This window comes from Haliotis rubra, unplaced genomic scaffold, assembly GCF_003918875.1.
Source record: "Haliotis rubra isolate DU_JTF1 unplaced genomic scaffold, ASM391887v1 Scf251, whole genome shotgun sequence".
In the NCBI taxonomy this organism is placed as follows: Eukaryota; Metazoa; Mollusca; class Gastropoda; order Lepetellida; family Haliotidae; genus Haliotis; species Haliotis rubra.
In genome coordinates, this window is record NW_025766570.1 from 321,891 (window position 1) to 344,722 (window position 22,832).

Genomic DNA, 22,832 nt, shown 5'->3' on the forward strand with positions numbered 1-22,832 from the left:
AGATTTTTCATTACTACAGTGAAACTTGTTACTCATCGTAGAATATCATCCATCTATTTAGATTTTCAAAATTTCCCATCATATGAAATGCCAGGATGGTCAACTTCATGCCAAATACTTGCAAATTTTAAGTTACTCAGTTCAAAACAGTGCACAGGAAACCAACATGAAACTACATATTCTGGTTTTATGTTGGTTTCCATTTAATGAAATTGCAAATTCTAGGAATGGAAACCAACAAGAAACCTCTAACCTTAGTTTCTTGTTGGTTTCCATTTACAGAAATGCAAAAATCAAAGAATTCAAAATGGAATCGAGTTGGAAACTCAGTTACTCAGTTTCAGTAAATGGAAACCGACTGGATTCCCAAATTACCCAGTATACGGATGGTTTCCAGGTTTCAGGAAACCAAGTCATTTTTGTAGTGAATGTATTCTATCCGCTTCTCCACCATAACCGCTCTGTGGAATCCAATTAACTTATACATTGGCTTTCTTGGGACTCTAATGGTGTGCATCTCATATTTTGTTTTTTTATTTTATTGTTTTTTTTGTAGGTTTAGAGACATTTGAACTTAGGTACATTTTGCTGAATTCCTCTATGATGATAGTGTAATAGGGGATGAAGTCTATCCACTTCTCCACAAAAACTGCTCAACAGAATTGAATGAACTTCTACATGTCTTTTTTAGGGACTCTAAAGGTGTGCATTTCATAATTTTGTATGCAATTTCTTAATTTTGTCACTTCTACAGATGTTTGAACTTGAATTTTGTTCTATTCAGTCTGTTCGTTCCATTCAACAGGGGGTGTACTTTATCCACTTCTCCTCAAAACCACTGCACAAAACTCATTTAGCTTACATATGTCTTTTATAGAGACTCTAAAGGTGTGCATCTCATATTTTGTTTTCGTATTTTATATAATTTTTGTATGTTTAGAGAATTTTGAACTTAGATAAATTTTCCTGAATTTCTCTCTGATGATAGTGAAATAGGGATTAAGTCTATCCACTTCTCCACAAAACTGCTCAACAGAATTGATTAAGCTTATCCATGTGTTTCATTGAGACTCTAAAGGTGTGCATGTCATAGTTGCATAGATGTTTATTGAACTTGTTCGTGAATTTTGTTCAATTATTGATCTTTATATGTCTTATGAATGTCAGGGGCATCCGTGTCCCTGGACACAATTTTTCTTGTTATATATTGACTTGCCTGTCCAGAATCATTTTGTTTCCAGAGCATAACTCAAAACCATTCAATACTTTCAACAAAATTGGTAGATATATTAAACAGATACTAAAGTGGTGCCTTTTGCTATTTGCAGATTTTTGCCATTTGTATTTGTCTTGGTTTCCATGGAAACGTTTCGGACTTAGTCTAAAAAAATCAAGTTGGACTATTAAGTAACTGTCAGATGATTTGTTCTTTCAAATTTGTGGGGGCTGGGGGGGGGATTTGTCATCTTCTGATGGCTCGTGTTTAGTGCCAGACATTACCTGTGTTGTCATTGTTACCAAAATGTTTGAAATTTCAATTCCAGTTAATGTTAGTGGAAAACACCCGACAATACACGAAACCAAAATAGGACCAAGTGTGAAGCTTTCAGCTGGGCATAACTCTTGCAAAACGATCTAATTATTTCTAATTAACAAACCTGAAACTCCCTTCCAAATAGATCAGGTTCTTGATTTAGGGTCATTAGCTTTGGGTCAGCAAAAAGCATTTTATTTGTCCCAGCATTTGTATTCTCTGGTGTTGCAGGTACATGTACCATGAAGGCATTGTGACATGTGCCTGGGAACATTTTTCTTGCACATGATTTCATTTGATTAACCAGTTCCCTTCATTTGGTAATTTAGAGGAAGAAGGTGTGAACTGATTATTATTACCCATACAGGCTAGGATACACAGGTGATTATTTTTGTGATAATCGCACATGTGCTTTTCAGTGATTCTCAACGTTGATTGGTCAGCTAAGCAGAGATGAAATATGATTAGTTGACGGAACTACTTTTCATGATCCAAGTTCATTGACAACTTTTACCATTTGATTGATGAGTAGAATGTGTTGTTCTCACACATTCAGAGATTTAAAAAAGAAAACATAAAAGTTAAAGAATATGAATACTCTTTGTATTAGACGTTATTATTTTGCAATAAAATTGCATTATAAATAGTTGTCTTTTTAAAATAAATAACCTTAAAAAAACAGCAACAATCGTTTGTAAACAAACATGGCCGCCATTAGGCTACCCCGATCAAGGTCAAGAAGCTAGTTAAAGTTGATGGTGACCTAATAGGAAGAGTGATAAGAATTTTACAGCCCTTGAATTCCAACAACCTGTTTGTTGTTAAAACTGAATTCAGGGAAATAAAAGCAGCAAGATACCGACTAAAGTGTTACCTGAAAGTGTTACTGCTGTACTCTACTGGGACCAATGACGTGACTGTAACACGTCTTCCACAAAACAATATGTTGTTTAATCTTCAAACTTGAGTTTCTTGCCAGAAAACGTTTTCTAGATGTATTCTTGGGATGGTTGTCTTTTAGATTTCCCAACTTTTAACCGTTGACTTTCCCAACAATTGACAGGTTTTTTTTCCAAAGTGTGTTTCAACACTACACTGTCACCCATCGCTAGACACACGTCAGTTGTGAATGAACGATGTTCCGGCTCACTGACTTAATCAAATAACGTTTTAGCTGTTATTAAGTTCAATGATATTGCATTTAAAAGATCATTTTTATCATATTAACAAGTGTTAATACGTTATTCCATATATAACAAATATGTGTTGTATTTTAAAGCGATTTTATGAGGTATTATTTTCCATAGCGTAGTTATGTTATTACCACTGGAGAAATTAGGTTTAATACGCTCATGAATACGAATCAGCTGTTTAAGGTCACAAGTTCTCTCTCCGGGTGGGTTGTATTTCGTGGTTCTTCTTTTTAAATTACATTATGGGTAATAAATAGAATAACCAACTCAGTATGAGTGATTACAGGAAATATGCCATTGTTAAAATAATGTTCAGTGCCGAGTCTTGGCGAGGCACTGTGAACATTTTTTCAACTCGGGCATATTTCCCGTAATCAGTCGTACCTTGTGGTTATTCTCTCTAAGCATTCTTGTTTTGTGATGTAACTTTTTCAAATGAGAAGTATATGTCTATTTTCAAACCCAATTCCTTTATGGGAATCTTTAATTGTATCAGTTTTCAATTTGTTTTATAGACAAATAGTTTTGAACAACTATGCATAAACTACACCAATGAGAAGCTCCACAGATTCTTCAATCACTACGTTTTTGCATTGGAACAAGAAAAGGTATGTATACATGAACAGATATTATGCTTCTATTCTATCTATTCTATTCTATCATTTCCACTGAATGCAGTTTTAAGAAGTTCAGAAGTCTCAAAAACACCTCTAGTCATCATTCTTAAAAACACCTCTATTCATCATTCTTTTTGTAACTCTACCAAGGAACACTACCATGAAAGCTTCCAGATGGCTATTTCCTTCTGCATTAGAGCAGCTGTACTCAGAGATAAGAATGCAGTTGGCATTGATCCTCCATCAACATCTTCATGTCAGAGCTGGAGCATCTACCTTGACTTCAGAAGAGTTAGGATATAATGATAAAATTATTTGATAGAGCATAATAATTGTTTCAGTGCAGATCCATCCATTCCTCGTTTTTTTTTATCGAAGTTCAAAAGTTTCAAGTATTTTTTGCTTGATTTAATAATTCATAATACTCCAGAAAGGAAGTCATCAGATCATACATATCAATGAACTTTTCTTCATGGTCTATAAGCTCTCCAAGTTCATTTACAAGATCACACATTTGTAACACACCTTAATTATGTTGTAAACGTTCCCTCTGCATTATGGTTGCTTTTTTTCCTGTGGGAACCACTGAGACATATGGAAATGGAAATGAAATTTTAACTAAGTCATAGCTATCCCTAGTGGTTGTTATGTTCTCTATGTCGTTGCTTATTACCAGCGAGAGACAACCAAAGGGCACGACCAGCCAACACGACTTTACTGACAGAACTGACTCGTACATCGATAGGCCAGTGCGCATGTCACTTGGCAATAGGGCTAACCGACAACTAATGATACAATCATTGCAACTCCCTTCGAGATAACTGCTTAGCAGTTACTTGATATAGGTAAACTTATACTTAAATTTGTGATCATAGTTAAAGTCTCTCCACAGTGATCACAAAAGCTGATTATTAATTACTTATTATTCCTAACCCTACTTATTGAATATAGGTATACTTTACACTTTAATAGTCCATAGAATAGCATGTCCATAGAAAATGATTATGAAACACACATGTATACACACTATATACACGAAACATCACAGTTCATCAGTTCCCACATAGTCATTGAATCTGCATGGTCTTCGAACAACCCTGCCACTGGACGATCGGATGGGAGATGGCTGACATGAGACAACTGCCTGATCACCACTAACATGGTCATTAGTGCTCTGATCAGTGGCAACTGCTTCCGTGTTGTCTGCTTCGGATATGTGTCTCTGACAATCTGCAATATTATCACCTGAAGTCTTCATGAGGTGACGTCGATTTCTCCTGTAGATTTTCCCATCAAATGTCTGTATCTGATAAGATCGAGGAGTATCTTCTTGTTTAACAACTACTGCTGGATTCCATCTGCTATTCTGTTGTACTCTCACTACATCTCCATCTTCCAATTTTGACAATTCTGAAGAGTTCTTATCAAAATATTTCTTCTGAGTTTTCTGTTTCTTACTGAGCTTATTTTGGATTTGTTCTGGATTAATGATGTGAGGTTTAAGTTGAGATGTACTTGTAGGCAGTGTTGATCTGAGTGTTCTACTCATGAGAATTTGAGCAGGTGAACCAATGTCATCAATAGGTGTATTTCTTAATTCCAATAAACTGAGGTAAGGATCCTTCTTGTCCACCTTCGCTTTCTCCAGCATTCTCTTCACAATCTGGACAGATTTCTCGGCTAGTCCATTGGACTGTGAATGATACGGACTAGTTGTTGCATGCTGAAATCCCCATTCTCTAGCGAATACTTGAAATTCCCTTGATGTAAATTGCGATCCATTGTCACTGCGTACTTCTACTGGTATTCCATGTCTTGAGAAGATTGACTTAATGTGAGTTATGACTGTCTTGCTGAGAGTGTTCTCCAATCGTGCAATTTCGATGTATCTGGAGTAATAATCTGTCACCAACAAGTAGTCTGACCCATTCCACATGAATAAATCTGTACACATCTTCTCCCATGGCCTAGTAGGAATAGTTGTTGGAATCATAGGTTCTTTTTGTTGAGAATTTCTGAGTTCCAAACAAGTAGTACATCTGGACATCATATCTGTTATCTGTGTGTTCATACCTGGTCAAAAGATAATATCTCTCACACGTTGTTTAGACTTCTCAATGCCCATGTGTCCAATGTGTATTTTCTGCAGCATTTCGTGCCTCATTGCTTTTGGGATGACTATTCTTTCACCTCTGAAAATCAGGTTGTCTATCTCTGACAGTTCATCTCTGTATTTCCAGTATTCATGCACTTGACTGGGTACCGATGATTTGTTGTCAGGCCATCCGTTCAAGATGATGGATCAACAGGAACATATGCTCTGGATAACGTGTCAGCCAATACCATTTCTTTGCCTGGTTTGTAGATTAATGAGTATGTATACTTTTGCAGCCTCAGCAACATCCGTTGTAATCTAGGCGGTGCAGATGAGAGTGGTTTCTTGAGAATGGATTCAAGTGGTTTGTGATCTGATTCTACACTTACATCTCTACCATAAGTATACTGATGAAATCTTTCTAGACTGAACACTACAGCCAAGAGTTCCTTCTCAATTTGAGCATATCTCTGTTCGGCTTGCGTCATGGACCTTGAAGCATACGCTATTGGTTGATCATCTTGCAGTAACACTGCTCAGAGCCCGGACTTTGATGCATCACAAGTAACAGTAACTGGTTTTGTGACATCGTAGAACCTGAGTACTGGACCTGGATCTGCAGTAAGATATTCAACAATATTTTCAAAGGCATTTTGTTGTTCATGTGACCAGATGAACTCTACATCCCTTCTGAGAAGTTGTCTCATTGGTTGAGATAGTTCCGAGAGATTTGGGATGAACTTCGCCAAATAGTTTATGAACCCTAACAGTCTTTCCACTCCTTTCTTGTCTTCAGGTGGTGGAATTTTCTTGACGTCTTCAATTTTGCTTGGATCTGGTTTAACACCATGAGTTGTAAGTTTGTGACCTATGGTAACTTCTTCAACAGCAAACTTTCATTTTTCTTTGTTGAGTGTCAAGTTGATCTCCTTGCATCTCTGTACTGCTCTTAGTCGTTCATCATGTTCTTCTGTACTTCTACCCCATATCAGCATGTCATCGATGTCGTTCTCCACGCCTGGAAGATCTTCAAACCTCTGATATATTCTCTTCTGGAACACCTCCTGTGCAGACTTGATCCCAAACGGCATCCTATTGAAGCAGTATCTTCCAAAAGGAGAGTTAAATGTAGTGAGCAGTTGTGATGACTCATCTAACAATACCTACCATTATCCTGCATTTGCATCAATCTTTCAATACAGTTGAGCCCCTGAGAGTTTGGTGGTTATTTCTTCTATTGTAGGAATTTGAAAGTGTTCCCGTTTAAATGCTGCATGCAGATGCGAAGTTTATCAGAGCCTGGCTTTTCTACTATCCCCAAGGAATTGACCCAGTCTGTTGGTTGGTCGACCTTTCTAATGACACCTTGCTTAACTATGCAGTTCAATGAGTCCTTGAGTTTATCTCTGAGTGCAGTAGGCACTTAACGTGGAGGATGTATTACAGGTGGAAATGTTGGATCTATCTCTATTTGGTAAGGTTCATCGAGACACCCAAGTCCTGAGAAGATTTCAGAAAATTCATCTACAATTTCTTCTGTCATGACAGACATCACCTTAATTATGTTAAGTTCTAGTGAAGTTGTACAGCTCAATAAAGGAATTTGTTCAGTGTCCACAATGTGAAACTCCAATTCATTGTCTCCACATGAAAGCTTGCACTTCCCAAACTGTGGTATTATGTCACCACTGTAACTCTTGAGTTTAACAGATGATTTTCGCAGGGGAATTTGTTGGTAATTTTTGATTTGCCTGAATCTGCTTACTGGAATGATGTTCGCTTGCGAGCCTGTGTCAACTTTAAACTTCAACTTTGTACCTTCAACTGGCAAGTTTATGAAAATGTCATTTTCATCCACCTCTGTTTCAGTTACAGTTGATATAAACAAAACATCTTCATTGGTTTCAACTTCTACTGAACCAAGAAAGCTTTCAGATAATTCTGGTGATTATACTGAAATTTCTTCCAGTTCGTGAACTAGTCTACTTCTACAACATTGTTGAAAATGGTGGAGTTTTCTACACGTGGCACAATTTTTCCATAAGCTGGGCATTCACGTTTACCATGAATATTTTCACAATTTCTACATTTAAATGTCATTTTCTGTTTTCCTGACTTCTGAGAGTTACTTTTATCGTAAGTCTTTGGTCTTGCTTCATTATTCTTTGAATATTTTTTCTTCACAAAAGAGACACTGTTTTCATGTTCAAACTGTTTCATCTGTTTCAAGGATTCCTCCTCTGCCTTACAAATAGATATTGCTTGTTCTAGAGTAAGATCATCAACTCTGAACAACCTTTCCTTCACACGTTCTGAATGTGTACCACAGACTATCCTATTTTGAAGTGATCCAAACTTGCAACCTTTAGCAATTTTTCTGAGTTCGTAACATATTCATCAATAGTTTCCTCCTTCCTTTGAGATCTTGTGTTGAATTTATGTCTTTCAATGGTCACGTTGTGTTTTGGAGTGCAATATTCATGAAACTTGGTTACTAAAGGATTAATCTTGTTAACTTCCGACTGTTCAAATGTGAATGTATTATAAATGTCTCTACCGTCTTGTCCTATGATATACAAGAACGCATTGCATTTTTACTCTTCATTTGCCTTTGGCATGCCTAACTTCAAATATAAGTCCATACTTTGTTTCCATATGTTCCAATTTTCTGCTAAATTAGCTGTGTGAAAATCCAGTTCTCATGGTGGCTTTAAATGTTCAATATTGCTATGTTCTACTTAGTAATTTGTGTTTATGTCCGAAATTATCCTTCCATACTCACTGACGAGGTTCGGTCACGCTCGGGTGAACTGGATGGAGGCGGCCATGTTTCCACGTGCGCTGTCGTGTACATCGAAATTCTCAGCTTCGTCGGCTGGTTGGTGAGTTCTGTCAAGTGGACGCTACTTGTATCTTCGTCTACTTCCAATTCTTCGGTGTAAACTTCATGTTGTTTTGTCCTGACACCATGTTATGTTCTCTATGTCGTTGCTTATTACCAGCGAGAGACAACCAATGGGCAGGACCAGCCAACACAACTTTACTGACAGAACTGACTCATACATCGATAGGCCAGTGCGCATGTCATTTGGCGATAGGGCTAACCAACAACTAATGATACAATCATTGGAGTGTTATGCCTATTGAGTACGCAGTTATCAACCTTGTCGGTGACGTCACAACTTTGTTGTTTGAAAACCTTCATAGTTTGTCTGTAAGGGCCACATACAAGATGTGCTCACAGAGTGGAAGTGTTTCGAATTCAAGTTTTCAACGATCTTAGAGACTCAAGGTCAGTAGTGTCGCATTGGTTGCTGTTCAGACAATCTCATTCTATATCTTTGTGTAATTTTTGTGTGTTTAAGCTGTTATAACTCAAACCCTAAATTTTCCTGCCAAATATCAAAATGTCGCAAAGCAAGTGCTTACAATGCCAGAAATTAATGGCTGATTTATGTGCCTTCTCGCTCATGGGACCTCCCTGTTCCCTCCAAAATCAGTGATTGTTATGTCAAGAACTTTCGAAAGAGGAGTGGCTAAAAATGGATGCCACTTGTTCCTTGTCGAAGAGAAGGAAACTTTCTTATCTTGGAACCTGTTTTATGTAAAAAAGACTCATCACATTCGCTTTCTACTTCTGTCAAGTCTGATTCTAAGGCAAAAACTAAGACTAAATCAAGATCCTCTTCCGATCAACTGGATCTCGCCGCCATTACAACCATAATTTTCTCTCTCAAAAAAGGATATTCATACCTCCATGAACCAGTCCTTTCGAGATTTTGAAATTTGCAACAAGACTTTCAAGTCTACAGAGACATATTGAACAATCTGAGTATCATAGCCAGTCGGCCGTGAGCCTTTCAGACTCTAAAGACAATGGCATAGGTCTAGGTCTCGAGTCAGTACCCTTTGGCTGCTGTGATGCAATGCTTGGGGAGAAAAGCCGAGTATCACCCATAGTCGGAAGCTGGTGGACGATCCCCATGGTGCAGTGTTCATTCTAGGCCCGTGCCCTTACGCCATTCGTGCATTGAAAGTTCATATGATGCACTTTAAATGTACTGGCGGGATGTGTTGGCACACTCAAGACATTAACCATAAGTCTGAAATGCATTACAGGTTTGTTTTCACGCATCCACTGAAGCAAAACTCAAAATGCAGGCCTAGTTTAACTGTAACAAAATGCGCTACCTTCCCTCACTGAAGTGAGCTGTTATTGTTTTGAGTACCAAGAACTATTACTTTCAAGCTGTTTAAACGACAGTGTGACGCCTACAAATGGGTGTTATGAGAAGATCTGATCTTTGAGTGATCAAATCTTATTGCATGTAGCTGTCAAATGCCGATGTCAATCGAAAATTCTTTCTTTCTTGGTGAAAAAGGAAAAACCTAGTCTGATGACAATACAGGGAGAACAACAAACCACGACAATGATAACCGAAAAGGGGATGGGTCTGATGAGAAATGCCAGGATGATGTATCGCGTCCACATGTTTTCCAAAATACGTGGTTGCAGCTTTATCATTCGACAAAGAGGCAAATCACGATGTATGGTGTGTATACCCATCACAAAAATAATGTGTTTACTGGAAATGGCACAGACATGTATCGGACCAGTACCCTCAAAAGACATGCCAAATCTTCAGATCACATATCATCAATCGAAGCAGAGAATTTAAGAGGCAGTTTTGAATCGGCAGTGAACAAGGCTTTATTTGAAAAGGAAGAAGCAGTAATTGTAGGCATGAAACCTCCTTTGTGATCTTGGTTGTCCTCATTTGGACAAATTGTAGAAAGGTACTGCAAGCTATACAAGTGAAACCACAGCTAATGACATGTTACAAACTTTAGCATCATCAATAAGAAAGAACCTTCATAACAAACTATTCTCATCCCCAATTGAAAGCCTTCTTACAGATGAAAGTACAGATATTTCTGTACACAAAAAGCTTGTGGTGTATGCAAGTGTAATTGATCCAGTAAAGTTTCAGGCAACAACACATATTGTGGCAAATATAAGGATAGAACATGCTTCTATGGCACTGCAATCATGATAAAACTTTCCAACATATGGCAAGTCAGTTTCATGGAGGTGATTACATGGCAGATTACTAAAATAGATGCTTGGAAATTGGATTTCCAAGTACAAAGAGCACCAATAAATCTTTACATGACACCCAAATACTTCAAGATAATGTCTGATGATGTGCCACAGTATTTGTCAGAAGAGTTGAAGTGATTCACTTCATCATGGGACATTAAATACATGACATCCAGCCTGCACTATCCTCAGAGTAACGATTTTACTTCTAATAGAGAAAGCAGTAGCCAACAAGCAACACAGTGGCTGCCCATTGCATTTCATGCGTACATGTTAATGGGACATTTTTTACATTTTGTGTTGCCAACAACATCTCAACTGAAACCAAGAACTGTTCAGCACAAACAACATATCTAGGGATGAATGAATGGAATGTATGTTATGACAATACAGCTAAACCATTAACAGAACTGTCAAGAAAATATCTAGGTCGAGTATGGCTTCGGCACAAGTCTTTCTGTAAACCAGCTACAGTTGTGTGTGAACCACTTGACAAATACAATAGATCATGTGGTGTGCAAACTGACAATGGTGCAAAATGTGTCAAAATAAGAAATATGTGATGAAGGAAATGAAAACGAAACAAGTGATACTGTCATCATTCCAGTGAAACCATACTCCTGGAACTTAATGAAGCACCCCTATTTTAGAACAGTGATATGAACAGAAAGGTGTCAGGACTTCCGGAAGGCCAGTAATGCCTGCTTATCCAATGGAAGATTGAATAATAGACTTCAGAATAACAAATTGTTTACAATATGTTAATTTGTATGCTCTGTAAGTCAGAAATGCCAACACTGATTTTGTGGAAAAGCAGTTCATGAAATAAGAATTGTCCTGGCATGACACCATGAGAGAGTGCTGGATCTCACTGTCTGTATAGACGCATATTAATAATGCTAATTTTGCGCCTAGAATCCAACGCGATGCTGTTCTCTGGCATTACATTATTACCCTGACAGAATTGTACTTTCAAGCTGCTACTAAGCGACCGTATAGGTCCGTACATCCGCTTTTCAGGTACCCACTTTACACAGCTGGGTGGACTGAGAGCAATGTGGACGAAGTGCCTTGCCCAGGGACACAACACAGTATGAGACCCAGGTCTTTGGCGTGAGAGGCCAGCATGCTAACCACTACACCACTGTGCATAGATGCGCTTGGGCGCATTGACTTCCTGCTTCATAATTTTCTTTATCCTAATGCGGCTATCAAGGATTGTTCAGATAAGAATTTGTATCTGTTAACCAACAGCCTCTGTCAGTATTGGATTGGCGGCAGAATCAACTTGTTCAAATATCAACTTACCTCCAGTGTTGTCTATTGCACATTGGTTTGGCTGGATCAGTGGTTATGGCATCCTTTCTATAAAACCCAGTTGATGTGCAAGCCCTGGTCCAGATTGACTTTTTTTTTTCATTAATCGAATCCCTCACATAGCAACTAAGCCAAGACTTTGGAGAAAAACCAACAGTTACCAACTGGTAACATGGACCATCTTCTTTCATTTGCAGTCTGTTAAAGGAAGTGTTATATCCTAGCCTTACTTAGAAAGGCTGCTCCTTTGCCCACTGCACCAGCCTCCTTGACAGACAATTGACCAAAGATGAAGAAGTATTAGCTGAAGTGACACTCTACAGACATCCAGCCACGAAAGACTTTGAGCTTATCAGCAGGCTTAACTGCCTTGTCGATCGGAATCACAGCTTCAGCCTACTATTCCTGACCATCCCCTGATGCCAGTGACTTTAATTTGTTCAACTATTTTGTTGTTCCAGTACTGTCTGTAAGGTTGAAGAAGGGAAACTTACAGCACTGTGTAACGTCATGAAAGGTCAAACAAATCAATGTTCTACCTTATCCTCTGCTGGACTCATATTCATTGTTTGAATCTGACAATAGATGATGGTGTAACAAATTTAGTGGATTTAACTAAACTGATGCTGTGTATTGTCTGGTAAGTATAATAATTATGCATTATGCCCAAATACTCGCTTGTAGAGTATTCTTATCCTGACTCGTACCCACCCAACCGTCTCAACATTCTCCTCTAAGAAGTGGTTCAGACGTAGGAAAATGGAGATAATAACTTTAGTCAAGCGGTTTGGTTGCATGCTTCAGGTGTATCTGCGCGCAGGGAAAGGTTGTGTTCCAGTAAAGTTTCCACTGCATGTTGGGAGAAATCAAGAGATAAGCAATTAAAGTATTGTCCGAAATAGAAAAAACCTGTTTTTTCGCATCTATACAGTTTAAGTAGTTACCATGTGAAAGTATGAAATATCTGTTAAACTAAATTCGGCCTAACTGCAGTCTCAATGGTAGGGAGATAGGAAATGTAGGAAAGGACTTTAGTGAAGAGAGATTAGTGCAGAAATGAGCAATGCGAGGCTTTTCTAAGTCCAAAGCGCCTTATTTGGAACAGACCATGGCTTTATGCAAATTAGTGTGGGGTGATATTGTATTACAAAGGACAATTTTTTAATTCCCATTTTGAAATTAAACTTAGCTTCATTATACATGATAGCTGACGTACAAAATAATAACTTTAATACTGAAACTATTAAGGATATAGCTACCATGGAGTCTCACTATCACTATAAAAAGAAACAGGTAGAAGCAAAAGCAAAACCAGGACGGGTGTCGCAGACGTTGGTTGTGGTCGGGCTGGGGGATGGAGGTAAGATAATCCATTAGAGGAATTAAACTGTGGAAGAAAACAGCATGTCATAATAATTTGCAAAAAATATCTAGTCCTGTCGATCTTCGGGTGGTCATGCCACCTATATATTTTGAGACATTTAATACGAAGGCTGATTTAAGCTTTTCTATGGGTATCATTCTCTTTTACATATCTCAACATGAACTTTATGAAAGAAAGACATGTAAGATGTTAATCAATAGACATGTTCAACACACATGAAACAGCATAAAATATCTTTGAGATGACCCCTTGTGCCTGTAGGCAGCACGTGCATTTCATGTCAGGTAAGTCGATGGCCCGTCGTAATACCTGGCTGAGCGCTCTAATTGCCATCTATAGTCTTATCTATTGTTTTCAGCAGCTATTTGTAATTTTCTATGTTTTGCCCGATTTTTACATGCTTTTCTGGATATCCTATTACGCATCCCACTGAACGCCCAGTTAGGCCGATGTGGGTTATTTCGATGTATGCTATTTGCAATAGTGTAAATTTTAGGGATGCAGAGTAACAGCCTAAAAACATTTTTTGTCTATTTCCGACAGTACTTTAGTATTAGTCAGGATAAATGCAAATATTTTTTTGCTCTAAAAGATTCTTGTCATTCGTCAGAAAGTAGATACCCACAACTGAGTACAAAAGCTACCCGTGAAGATCCGGGTTAGAATTCAACAACCCATGTTTGTTGTTAGCGTGGACTAACAGCATCAGGTCATTGTATCCCAATTGAGTAGATCCATGGATTGTCTGGTCCAGACTTGATTATTTACAGACTGTCAACCTATAGCTGGAATATTGCTGAGTGATGCTTAAAGCAACAAACAAAAAACAGGAGACGTTAGAAAGTAATAAATCTTTCTTGAGAATTTCACTGTCACTTAATATGTTTTCATTACTTCCAGTATAGAGAAGAAGACATAGAGTTTTCTCACATCACATTCACAGACAACAGCAAATGTGTTGAATTGATTGAAAAGGTTTGTATGGCTTTTCTTTTATTTACATGTAAACATTTAAGTGAATGATGTACTGTTCTGGATAATACAACATTCTCTTGAGTCAGTGGCCATTATTATCCCCTACCATTTATGTCCGCAAAAATAACTAAGAAGTTAGGCAATAAACTTTTATTAATATGGCAAAAAGGGGGGTGCAACGTCTATCATCTATACTGGACGGAAGCTGTAGCTGTTATACATGCTAGCCATTGCACCCCGATGCATGCTAGAGGTTTATAGCATAACATTGTTAACTACTTACATGTACAAAATGAAGTACACACATGAATATTGCGTACCATGGAGTGAGCGCAGTAAGACAGGCCGAGTAACCTGCCCATTACTGGCCCATCCACTAACCCCATAATAAATAAGCCAGGGGGCGATGCCCCCATTACTTATTATACCCCCGCTACGAAGTAACAGGGGTATATAGCGTTCATTCTGTCTGTCCGTCCCGAAACTTTGTCCGGAGCATATCTCTTAAAGTTTACATGCTAGGTTCACCAAACTTCACACACGTTAATCACTACCCATTGATGTGCCTTTTGCTATTGTAAATTTTTTCCAGAATTTTGTTTTATTGCTGTTTCCATGGAAACACGACTTAGTGCCAAATGTGTTTGATGGTTTTGTCCGGAGCATATCTCTTAAAGTTTACTTGCTAGGTTCACCAAACTTCACACACATGTTAATCATTACCCATAGATGTGCCTTTTGCTATGTTAATTATTTTTCAGAATTTTTTAATTTTTTTTGCTGTTTCCATGGAAACACGACTTAGTGCCAAATGTGTTCCCGAAACTTTGTCCGGAGCATATCTCTTAAAGTTTACATGCTAGGTTCACCAAACTTCACACACATGTTAATCACTTTCCATTCATGTGCCTTTTGCTATTTTAAATTATTTTCAGAATTATGTTTTATTAAGTTTAGTAGAGTCAAGGTGAAAGTCTTGTGAGCTGCTGATCCTTGTCACATTATATATATCAATATCAGTCATTTCCATGTCCCAAAGTGGGAAGCGGGGGTATGTGAGCTGAGCTCACTTCTACATATTAAGACCACTACTACAGCTCGTAGACACCAGCACTGATACATGCTATAAAAAACATACTAAAACTGGAGTGAGCGCAGTAAGCCAGGCCGATCTTGACTGCCCATTACTGGCCCCTCCACTAACATGAGAACAAGTAAGCCTGGGGCGATGCCCCCATTACTTGTTGTTAAAAGACTGAAGATTTACACTGCGTTACTGATAATACTAACACTAGTAATGCTGGAGTGAGCGCAGTAAGCCAGACCTACCATACAAATGGTAAACAAATAATCAACTCATATACACCAAAACAGAACAAAAATCACCAAAATAGGAAAATAAAAATCAATACATCTGAAACAGAAATCCCAGCCCTAATCAGTGGATTGAGTTTGCACTCTTAGTAGTATGACACTTAGGCTCTGGCCGCAATTGCCTTGGAAGGTTAATTAGAATGTAATTCCAGCCCAGCAGCTTATGAAAATAATGATGTTTAATGTTTTGTGCGCATGTTGGTTTTCCATCTGTAAGTCTTAATTTTTTGTGGAAAACTGAAGGCTTCTATGATGAACTGGTGTTTATCATGAATAAAAAAATCAGAGTCACGTGAGGGATTCGAACACCAAAACTCATATTCTGAAGTCCCTCATGTTTCCTCTACACCAGCAGACTAGCTCTAATGGTAACGGTGCATTAAGGCTATATATATTACCCAAGCTGATGCAATTGTAAACTACTGCATTGTGGCTTCTAAAACTGTGTACAGCGTCCACCGTCGCGTGAATTGTGTTCAGCGTGTTTCAAACTCTCTGGGAGGATCGTGTTTGTATTTTATTAGACCTTGATTTGAGGTAAAAAGCCTCCCAACGTTTTCGAAGCGAGAACCGGAAGTGGAATTTGTGATAAACTTGTTCCAGACTTCCTCTGCGCTAGACTCTCTTTGCGCTACTGTAGACGGAGCCCAGCTAAGGATGATGATGCAATTCTCAGGATAGACCGTTAAACCGAAATCTTAGCTCTCAGGTCATCTGTGGCTCAGTCGGATGACTGCTGGGTATGATCAAGATGCAGAGTTGTGCAGCTCTGTTACCGAGGTTCGAAGCCTACCATTCACCACTGAAACACTTTGGTACAGAAAAACACACAGGAGCTCTCAAAGGTCAAATAGAGAGCGCAGTCCACCACAACCCCATGGGAAAACACCAGCGCACCAACAAACAATATTTCTCCCTCCGTGGGTTGTGGCCACAGGGGGCCTTTTTGCTATTTTATTTATTTATTTATTTTTTAAATGTAGCCGTAATATCGAGTGATGACTTTATGGATGGGATCTGTCATAAATTCCTCGAAGTAGGCTAAGGAGTAGGTCGAGTACGGGGCGATGCGATCTCGGGTTTCGGGGCTATAATCGACTAAAGTATCCATGAGACGTAACCGTTCGGTACCCACGAGACCTAAACTATCGTACAGGGTGGTGAATTTCCCTCGACTTATTACTCGACGTAGGGCTGAGTAAATATCGAGTCCATTGACGTCCACCCCAACTCACCTGAACAACCATTTCTCGATCAATCTCCGCGTGATATATAAATATACGAAATATACAAATGTTTAATAAGGTGGTAATACCATGTCACGGGGAACAATTGGTAATTCCTCTCGGACGAATCCTCTTGGTGGTCCGTCGTTTAAGTAATAAAAATGTTTTTGATGTCCACTCAGTCGATATAGACCATATGGGGTCCGTGGCACGTTTTGTGCTGCCCATCTTGAGTTCACCCAGCTGATACAAATACCTCACGCTGATCCGACTCGATAGTGTGTTTTCAAGTTTTAACCCTTGGACAGTAGTGATTCAGCCGTGACGGATTTCATTTTAATTGCTTCAACGGGTCTCTTGTCGAGGAGTCTGATGACTTTGTTGTTGATGGCCGCCACCACTCGAGGCAAGCGTTCAATCCATTCGATCGTTCGTTTTTCGGGTGTCACCATTTCTTGGGCGTACTGGTGCCCGAACAAACGCTCGGCCAAGGTGCGGTTGAACCTCTCGACGATGGCTTGGCTACGGTGAGCTCCGGCCACGCCTCGTCGAACTTGGACGTCCTACTTGACCAGCAGCTGTGACACGGCGCCCATAAACTCGCGTCCGGGATCGACTTGTAATTCGGCAGGCTAGGTCAAGCAACTGCGTTTGTCGATAAGTTCCAGTGCCTTGGCCACGAATCTTTGGTCGTCAAGGGCTCGGCCTCCTTGTAGCGATTGGTGACATGTATCGTCTCGGGATGTATCGGGGCGCTGGCAAGTAGATTTGCCAGAGAGCTTGTTTTTCAAGCCAAGCTTTGGAGACTCTCACGGCTTTGGCGCCTTTCCAGTACCCGTGTGGGCAGTAATAGAGTTTTTCCATGATTTTATGTACTTAGGATATTTTTTTTACTTAATTATTACAGTGCCCGTACGAGTAAGTCGTCACCCCATTACGAGCAATCCATTTCGTATCCAGGGGTGACAAGAACATTTTATTCAGGGTGATCCCGTAGATTTTATGTTGGTGACTTCTGAGTATATGCATCTGGTGTTTGAACGTTCGTTTATCGAAGAAAGCCTGTTTAAAGAGGGTGTGTTGGATTTGCCCGTGGCACAACAAATTTTTTCACCCCTTTAGCCTTTCGGATTTCCCCGTCATCGGCTTTCAGGATTGAATACATTTTAGGTCTTGACCCAACGTATTTCGTTGTGGGTCTACCCATTCATCCTTCATTTTGCCTCGGACTTTTTTATTGCCCGTACTGTATAGGGCGTGGTCTGATGGATAATCGCTCGTATCGTACAAATCTATATTTTTTGCCATGTCCTCTAAATGCCCTCGGTACGAATTTGTAAGAGCAACGAGTAGGTGTCGGTATACAACACCTGGCATCGATCGCCGTATTGCGTCTTAAGTTTATTATAATAAAAGTCATGGAGGATGCTCATCCCCACATAAACCAGGCGATTGAGCCTGATGTGGCTTTTTGTTCATATGTAGAGCCGCCAAGTCGTTATCAAATAGCTTGCTTCTGTTGAAGTCCGGGCTGGCTATCAGTTTTCTCAGTTTTTCTTCTTCATTGGATCGCACTAATTTCACATGGATGTCACATCGCTTTGTCAAACACCTAATTATTCATCAATTTATAGAGATTTTTCTCAAATTCGCTCGTGGCTTGTTTTCTCAGCTCGGTGTTCAATGGAATGTAGAGTTCCATCCACGGACTTTGATTAAATTTGAGCACCCGGTGTATTTTTTCAGCTTCATGCCCAGCAATAAGTACAGTTGCAGATTCCTATTTATGGACGATGTACTTGGTTTTATTCATCAAGTTGGGCACAGGTTTTTCCACCTGAACTGGTTTTGTCGAAGTGTCCAACCAGTCCCGCTGATAGTCAGACATCCAGTCTTGGTCCACTTTTAACCGTTCGGGAGCCAGCGGAGAGATGTTGTGAGCAGCGTGGAGTTCCGCGGGATAGTCCAAATCCACTTCGAATCGTAGCCCATCTCAAAGTTTTCGGGATGGTCATAATGTTCTTCGGGTTAAAATAGTTGTTATCCACCCACTCGAACCCCGGTGGGTAGATACTGACACATCGCCCAGCCATACAGGTTGTTGGCCGAGATTGAGGAGATGATTGGTAGGTTTGTTCGAATCGTAGCCTTTCACATATTTATTACTGGCTTTGGCGACCATCACGACCCGGCACGCATCCGCCTTTCTCGATAAACAGATGCATGTCGTAATCCATTAACAATTCCAATTGAACTCCGTTTTTCTTCTAGAGCGCATCCCACCGACAGACCGGGGCTGGTGTAGTACCACGTGGGGTCGAGTTGATACTGTTTCAAACACGTTTTTCTGAAAGTCGCGAACACGTCGGCCAGCAGTAGGACGTCCGTTTTCAAGTAGAGGTCGTTATAATCGCCTAAATGTTGACAGCCCAGTTTCTCCCACACGTGAAGGGCGTGGTCGTAATCCTCCTGCAATATAGGGGACTTGGTCAATTGGCTGTAAAAGCAGTCGATGGGAGGTAATTTCGTTTCCGTGAATCGAGACCAATCGTTCATGTACTCATACTGGTACACACCCTTTCTCAGCAGCAGATGTCGAGTCGCCACGTCGGTGTATCGATCGGTGATGGGGAAGGTGTCGAAGGTATCGTTGTCGAGGGACGACAGGAGAAACTGTATACTATCGATGAATTTCAGACCGTTTAACGAGAAGTAGATGTATTTTTCCATGTTGTTAGGGATGCATTTGATATTGCTATCGATTTTCAAGATGGCCTGCATGATCAGGTGGGCATCGTACCCTCTTAAATTGTGGAAAACCACGGGGATGGGTGTCTTTTGGGGATCGATTTTGAGTTTTAAGTTGCTCACGTTGTAAGCAGCACCTCGGTACCGACCCATGATGTGGCAATGATCTCTCACGGAATCCCCGTTCAGAGGTTGGTTGCACACGTGGCAATGTGTCGACGTTTTGTGCCTGATTTTGTCATCCTCTGTCATTAGCATGGGTATAATGTTGGCTAACATGTCCCTCATTCTTTTCTCTTCGCATTGTAAGGGTGTAAGAAACGTTTCAGCTGCGTCGGGACCTCGGTAGATCACGGGAGCCTCCGTTTGTCCGTCGCATCAGATGACCACATACCCGAACCCACAAGCCTCGTGTTCCTGCGTTTTGTACATGAAACTGTTCGGGCAGGGCGTGGTCGATCTATTTGAGGGCTTCGAAGTAGGCATAGATCACATAAGGCATGGGCATTTGTTTTTTATAATGGTTAAATTGGATCATAGTTTTATTTTTTGGGGGCATGTCTATGCTGATCGAGGTCCGTCCACGCCTCCGCAGTCTTCCTTATGTGCTTCCAGCAGGTCAGCTTGCATCCAGCCGTGCAGACACCGTTCGCAGAAGTGTTTCTTTTCCTTGTGGTTGGATTGATCGTTCAACAGTCTGCTTAAGCTTTTAATCAACGTGTAGTGATACTTACTCTCTTTTTCGACGCGAAATATATTGATCCTGGGTATGTTTTCCGGGGCTGAGCTCAATCTGTGCACGATTGTACCCAGACGTTGATTGCTAAATGGTTTTGTTTTTTCACTCGAGCGATTTGGGGGATGGGTGTGGGTGCGTCTATAGCTTCGAAGTTAAGCCCATCGTCTGTTGGATAGCTGGAAGGTCTATTCGCCACTTTAGAATCAGCGGGGAATAAGGCAGATCTCAGCGCTCATCTTATGCAGTTATCATCATTGTTTTTAACGTTAATGATGGCTTGTTTTTCCTTGTAATACAGAGGCAAGTCTAGGTATGATCTACCTTTAAATGGCCTGTACTTCGCTATATCCAGGTAGATGGTATCGATGGTGTCCACCACCCATCCAGAACCTCTATGGGTAAATTTTTCCAACAATTCTTGTATTTGTTGCAACGAGGTATCGAGGGTCATAGGGATCGAGTCGGATTGATATGACTTCCTGTTTGCCTCGGAAATAAGGTTCGAGGTACTCAGTACTGCCGTCCGTCTGCTGTTTGCTGAGCGACATTTTAAGGGTTAGCTGGTATTTGATACTTTTTAAATCATCTACCTTTTATTGACCTGGGGAAGACATGTAATACTGAGATAGGGTAGGTTCCTCGCCGTGAGGTTCGAGCCGTTTGCCGGTGACGAGATAATACACGTGCATGGCTTCGCCCATGTCCTTAAACGTTCGAACGGTGTGACCTTCTCGCTTGAGTTGGTCGTGGATAAATTCGATTCTCTGCATGTGTTTTTTTGCAGAGTAGGCTTGTGTGGCTTGTAATTTCTCCACGGCTAAATCGGGATGTTTCCGTTCCTCTTCGATTTCGGCCGCGTTCGACGTTTGTAGGTAAGAAAAAAGGTAATTGCTCCCCGAAAAAGCCAGGGCGTTGACTAATGCCCCACTGACCATCATCGCGATTGTGGCCATCTTTAAGTATTACAAAAACATTTTTTATTTCAATATGTTTTCCGGAATGATGCCTTGCTTAACGAGCATCTCTTTGGTGGCCATCGCCAGTCCCAAGTCAAACACGAGCATGCCCATGTCTTGCAGGTTAAAATCGAGTTTGGGTGCTGGTTGTTTGGTGATAATTTTGCTCAATCTGGCGTAGCCTATGGCTAGTCCACTGATGACGGCGGCATGATACGCATCGTTAACGAACGTTTTTCCATCGGGGGTCGACATAAGATGAATAAAATAAAAAAAATTAAAAAATTGGTATGAGGATGTACTTCTAATTGCGGTGCTACCCATGTTGCTGGTGCTGCTGGTGCCAGTTTGAATTTGTACAGCAATGCGGTGACGATGGTGATGCATGCCGCTATGGCGTACGGGGCCCATTGACGACTTTTTTTTTTCTGCTGTTTAGCCAACCAGCCTTTGCGACCGGCGGCTACTTTTTGTGGATTCTTTTGTCTGGTGACGATATTAATCACCAGTTGTTCTGTCTCCTCCTGTGGAATAATCTCCTCCGACATCTTGTATATTATTATTGTTTATATTATTTTTTTCTTTAAATCGGCAATGCTTCGCCGTGATGATCCCCCTGGTCAGAGGAGCGAGTAGCATGTCGCAGTTGACGGAACTCAAGGCGTAGTTCGATGAACGGATCTTTCTCGAGGTCTTTGCACATGTACAGGCGACGTTCTGGTGGAATGGGAAGGAAATACGACGCAATGCCGACGTAGATTTGCGTCATGGCCGATCCTATGGTTTTCGTCATTTCGGCACCGAGTCTGGCTTCGTATCTCGTGTACAGCTTATCGATTTCTTTGACGGGCATTTTTTTTAATTTTGCAGGGCGTGAGGTTCCCACCGAAGTATTGTTTGGCTTTGCCACCAACGGCCAGCGCCACCAGTCTCTCCCGCTTGTCATCTTTTTTATTATTATCCATCATTTGCACTCCATCTTATAATATAGCAAACTATTTTTAAATCTTATAAAATAAAACCCAACACATGCGAAACACAGTGATAGGAAAGTCAAGTGGCACGCCATGAAAATTTTGAACATGCTTAAGCGTCAGCACCCAAGAAGGCCAGGTACGATAGAATGTCTCATTTTTTAACTATTTCCTTGTTGGCGCTGCAGTCGTCTAGGACGAACAGCGTTGACTCCCCTTTAAATTTGTCGTGATAAACTTTTAACCAGTCTTGCAGACGCGTTCCCAGATCCATCTTGTGCACGTCCGGGTCCGTCATCACACGCTCTCTCCATGTACGTCTTGTTCACCTGCAAAGTCGGGCAGAGAATGCGTCCTGATAGTATCCTTCCAGCATGTTCAGCACGAAAGCTGTTTTACCGCACCCCGTCTGACCGCACACAATGGCGCAATGCGGATCGCGAGGCAGATCAATATCAATCTTAATTAGAGTTGTGTATCGTGGCGAGACGATATATATCCTGATACCAGTTTAATGAGGAGAGACGATATATCATGAAAGTATTGGCAGGGAACCTGCGAGACGATTATCATCACGATACAATGGTGGCGATACGATA

The 22,832-nt window shown here is 40.5% G+C and overlaps 1 protein-coding gene across 1 annotated transcript in view; it reads left to right on the forward strand.

The window, feature by feature from the left end:
- Positions 1-22,832, forward strand: part of LOC124279515 (unconventional myosin-VIIa-like) — a 754,149-nt gene that overhangs the window by 99,233 nt on the left and 632,084 nt on the right. Inside the window, exons 8-9 of the mRNA XM_046715341.1 lie at positions 3,243-3,335; positions 14,142-14,216. Coding sequence (XP_046571297.1) covers positions 3,243-3,335; positions 14,142-14,216 — 168 coding nt within the window. The remainder of the gene's footprint in view (positions 1-3,242; positions 3,336-14,141; positions 14,217-22,832) is intronic.